The sequence below is a fragment of the Echiichthys vipera genome (genome assembly GCF_963691815.1).
Source record: "Echiichthys vipera genome assembly, chromosome: 4".
NCBI lineage: Eukaryota > Metazoa > Chordata > Actinopteri > Perciformes > Trachinidae > Echiichthys > Echiichthys vipera.
Genome location: NC_139829.1, coordinates 12,691,003 through 12,694,654, shown reverse-complemented (window position 1 = coordinate 12,694,654; position 3,652 = coordinate 12,691,003). Strand labels below are relative to the sequence as shown.

Below are 3,652 nucleotides of genomic sequence, written 5' to 3'. Positions count from 1 at the left end.
ATTGAGGAAGAATAATAATCCTAATTTCCTGTCTATTACACTATTATATTACCAAAAGTCTTGGAACCAACTACAATATTTGTATATGATAGCACTTGGAAATGATGCCTTTAACAGCCAGTGACTGTAAAGAAGGTGTTGGCGGGGGGTGGGGGTTGATTTCTGGTGCCAGTTGCTTTTGACAACAGCCAGCTAAATCAAGTCATAGCAGGTCATTAGTCAACAGAGGAAGCTGGCCTGCATTTTAAACGAGCCTGTACTTACTATACTGTATTTACTGAAACAAGAGTGTAAAAGTTGATACATTTCTCATTCACACACACTTGTAAATAATGTTTCTTTAAATGCGTGAATCTGATATAGTGGCCTTATCTTCGTGAGCAAACAGGATTTATAAACAGTTCTTTATTAATTGAGTAAAGCCCCTTAATCGGTACTGTTAAAGCAGACTAAGCACAGCCAACATAGAGTACTTTTGATCGGTCGATTTTATGTCAAAATAAGTTGCTTTTAGGCATAAAGGGCTTACTTCATGCACATTAACCATTATGCAAAGTTTCATGGGGATTTCAAGAACTAAAAACAAGTGTGTAAAATAAAGATTCACACACAGATTTATATTGTTTTGTCATCTAACTCAATTGTATGCATAAAGCCAAATAAACTGTGGTAACTTATAAAAAGTTTCAGGTGAAAGCTTAAAATGATGCTTTCGGTCAATATATCTAATTTTGGCTCATATCGTCCAGTGATAACTTTTCAGTCATGCTCATAACAAAACAGCTTTCTATACTAGAACCCAAATTGACTTAGCAACAAAAATGTGTTTTCACACTCATTAAATAATGTTTTACTTTCTGTTTGAATTAAGGCACAACACTAACAAGGACGTCAACAAATCAACAAATAACTCACAGTCACAAATTATATCTTCAAGTTTCCTTTATGCCTTCTATAAAAGTATATCATTAAGGCAATCATACAGTGGATTTAGACATTGCTTTCTCTAGGCTATACATTGAATAAATCATCTCATATAGCCTAAAACATAGAGGATTCTCTGGAAAAAAATCTATATAGGCTATAAACATATATACAATGCACATTATCTTTGAAGAGAGTACAGTCAAGATATCTTCCCTTTAAAGCTGGAATACTCAGTTTTTTATTCACATGATGAACATTTGGATGTAACTAGGTGGCATGTAATAAATTACTGTTTCACTTTTACTCCTAATCTATTTACAGTTTTCATAGATTCCAGCATTAAATACTTGTAAATCAGATAGCCTGGTGCCTGATGGCAACAGTGTCATATAAAAATAGTTATCTTTAAAAAAGAAAAAGGATTGGCAGTGCACAGCATATACTGATTAGACATTGCATTGCTACCAAAACAAGCCAACCATGTCTCTATCATGACAACTTTACAATCAGAGCCTGTGGCTGAGAGAAAGTAGACAATCTAATTTAGCTTATCACATAAGCAAAGCATCTGGAGAGCCTGGAGTGGTGCGGTTTGATAAGAGAGGACAGCCTGAACCAGGCAGTTTAAATTATATCTTTCTGGTCTCATTTGCATAGAAAACATCCTGATTTGATATCCTTCAGCGTCTACAACTCTTAATTCAAACAAGGCCTGCGCCATAACACCAATTCCTTTATTCTGTGAGGCTCTAACATTTCACAATAGTAGCAGGTCAAAGAGTGACAAAAGTTTAGATTGCCTTTTATCCGGACAAAAGTCGGGGCAGATTATGAACCCGGGAATTAAATGTGGGGTATTAGCACCAAAATGGATGCGAGCAGGGTCAAAACATAGTGGGCCGCTGGAAGAGAGGCTCCGCTCTCCGACTCCTCTGGATAGTCCGGATCCGAGAGGTCCTCGTCGTCATCTGGTTCTTGGCCGTAGTCGGACCCACTGCCCAGTTCTTTCACGGGCGGGTCGGAGCACAGCTGCTTCATGCTGCTCTTGACAAACTCACAGATGGCCCTCTCCGTCCCATCGCACATACATGTGTCCAGCTGCTGACCCTTGGGTATTTTACGCATATTCTCGATCACATTCCGACAGGCGTTCGTGCAGATGGCTCCGCTGAAAAGTTTCCCGCAGTGCTTCAAATAATCGCTCATAGCGGAGCTGCACTGCCCGTCTCTTTCGCACTGGCGCCGAGCTTCCGTGCAGCCAGTGCTGGTAGTCCTGGGCAGGCAGGGCTCGATGGCCCGTTTGGTGCTCATACACAACGGATCGCGGGCGCAGCCGCAGTCCTCCAGAGCCGGCCCGTTTTTGGTCAGATTGAGCTGAACAAGCGAGGAGATGCAGTGGCTGGGACACTTCCTCCTCTCCCCGTTCAGCACGGGGCCACATGCGCGCGTGTAGTGATCGTATGCGTAATTGCACTCGGTCTCGGCTTGGCAGTTCAGGATGGCTTGCCAGCAGATCAGCCGCCGACCGTGGGACGGCAAGGCCACGGACAAGTAGCCAAAAAACAAAAGCACACAACCAAGAGGCCAAACAGATCTACAAACTCTCTGTGCCAATGCACCAGAGCTTGCCATTGTTCTGTCTGCAAGAAAGGGAAAAACTCACAGCGGTGTCATATGTAAAACGTCTACACTACTTCCATGGATAGTGTCTTCATTGGAGAGTGTTATTTATCCGGAGGCAGATGGTGTGTGATAGGCCCGTGTGTGGGCGTTCAACAGGCTGGCACTGCGCTGTGTAATCCCGGCTCCATAAACCCGTCAGCGCTGATCCATTTGATCCGGATTCTTGAGCAAACCTCCCGTTATCCATACATTATTGAGGTGAAAACTAAAATAGAAACTCGTAGAAGTAATAGAGATGCCAAAAGAAAAGTTCTCCACAAGTTTTGGAGAGTTTCTGTAGCGGCTCATTCCATCGCAGTGATTCTGAGTTCATGCAACAAAATGCCTCCAGCTCAGCGATTCCCTCTTGCGTCCTCTCTCCTAGCGGATCTCAATCAAAAGGCGAAGTCTGACAAGTCCCGAGAGCCCTTTGGAGGACTGCGCTGGATCATTTAGCAGTTCTTGTGCGCACGAGAGTGCAAACAAATAGTGCATGAGGAAAAACAACAACCCTTGTGGGTCGCAAAGTGGTCCTCTACTCTCTCCCCTTTGAGCATTTGTCTTTCTGTTCCTCAGCCCCCTCTCTACACTTTAGCGAGGTGCCTCTCATTGGTTGGCCACTTGTTGTGGTTTCCTACGTAAGGGTGGGCGGGAGTTTAGGCTAGGAGGAAAATGATCTTGAGAAATACAAGGTGAGGTGGGATGAATGTGTTGGAGAGTAGATTTAGTAGAGAGAGCAGTCCTCATTTATCATCGGGGGAAATTATTTTATAAACCCTTTTATGCTCACAGAGCCTATAGCATTATATTGTACACACCATGTGTCTTTTTAAGAAGAAAACAGAGTTTTCATATATGCATATATTGTTGTTTTTTGTATATATTGTGATAATCAGCTTTGGTTCATACTTTTAATTTACAATTTAAAACAAATTAAATTCTATTGCTCTAATGGTAAGTGTTATGAGATGTATTATAACGAAACCAAGGTATGTATTTAAACGGTTTGTGACATATGATATACCCTAAACTGATGTTTTTAGTGTATACTTCAATTTGACAA

General features: G+C 41.9%; 1 protein-coding gene across 1 annotated transcript; it reads right to left on the bottom strand.

Moving 5' to 3' along the window:
- Window positions 1–942: 942 nt before the first annotated feature.
- Window positions 943–3,131, bottom strand: gas1a (growth arrest-specific 1a). The gene has a single exon (XM_083913000.1). It carries the CDS (start codon window positions 2,557–2,559, stop codon window positions 1,771–1,773), a length of 789 nt encoding a protein of 262 aa, XP_083769126.1. The 5' UTR covers window positions 2,560–3,131; the 3' UTR covers window positions 943–1,770.
- Window positions 3,132–3,652: the final 521 nt, after the last annotated feature.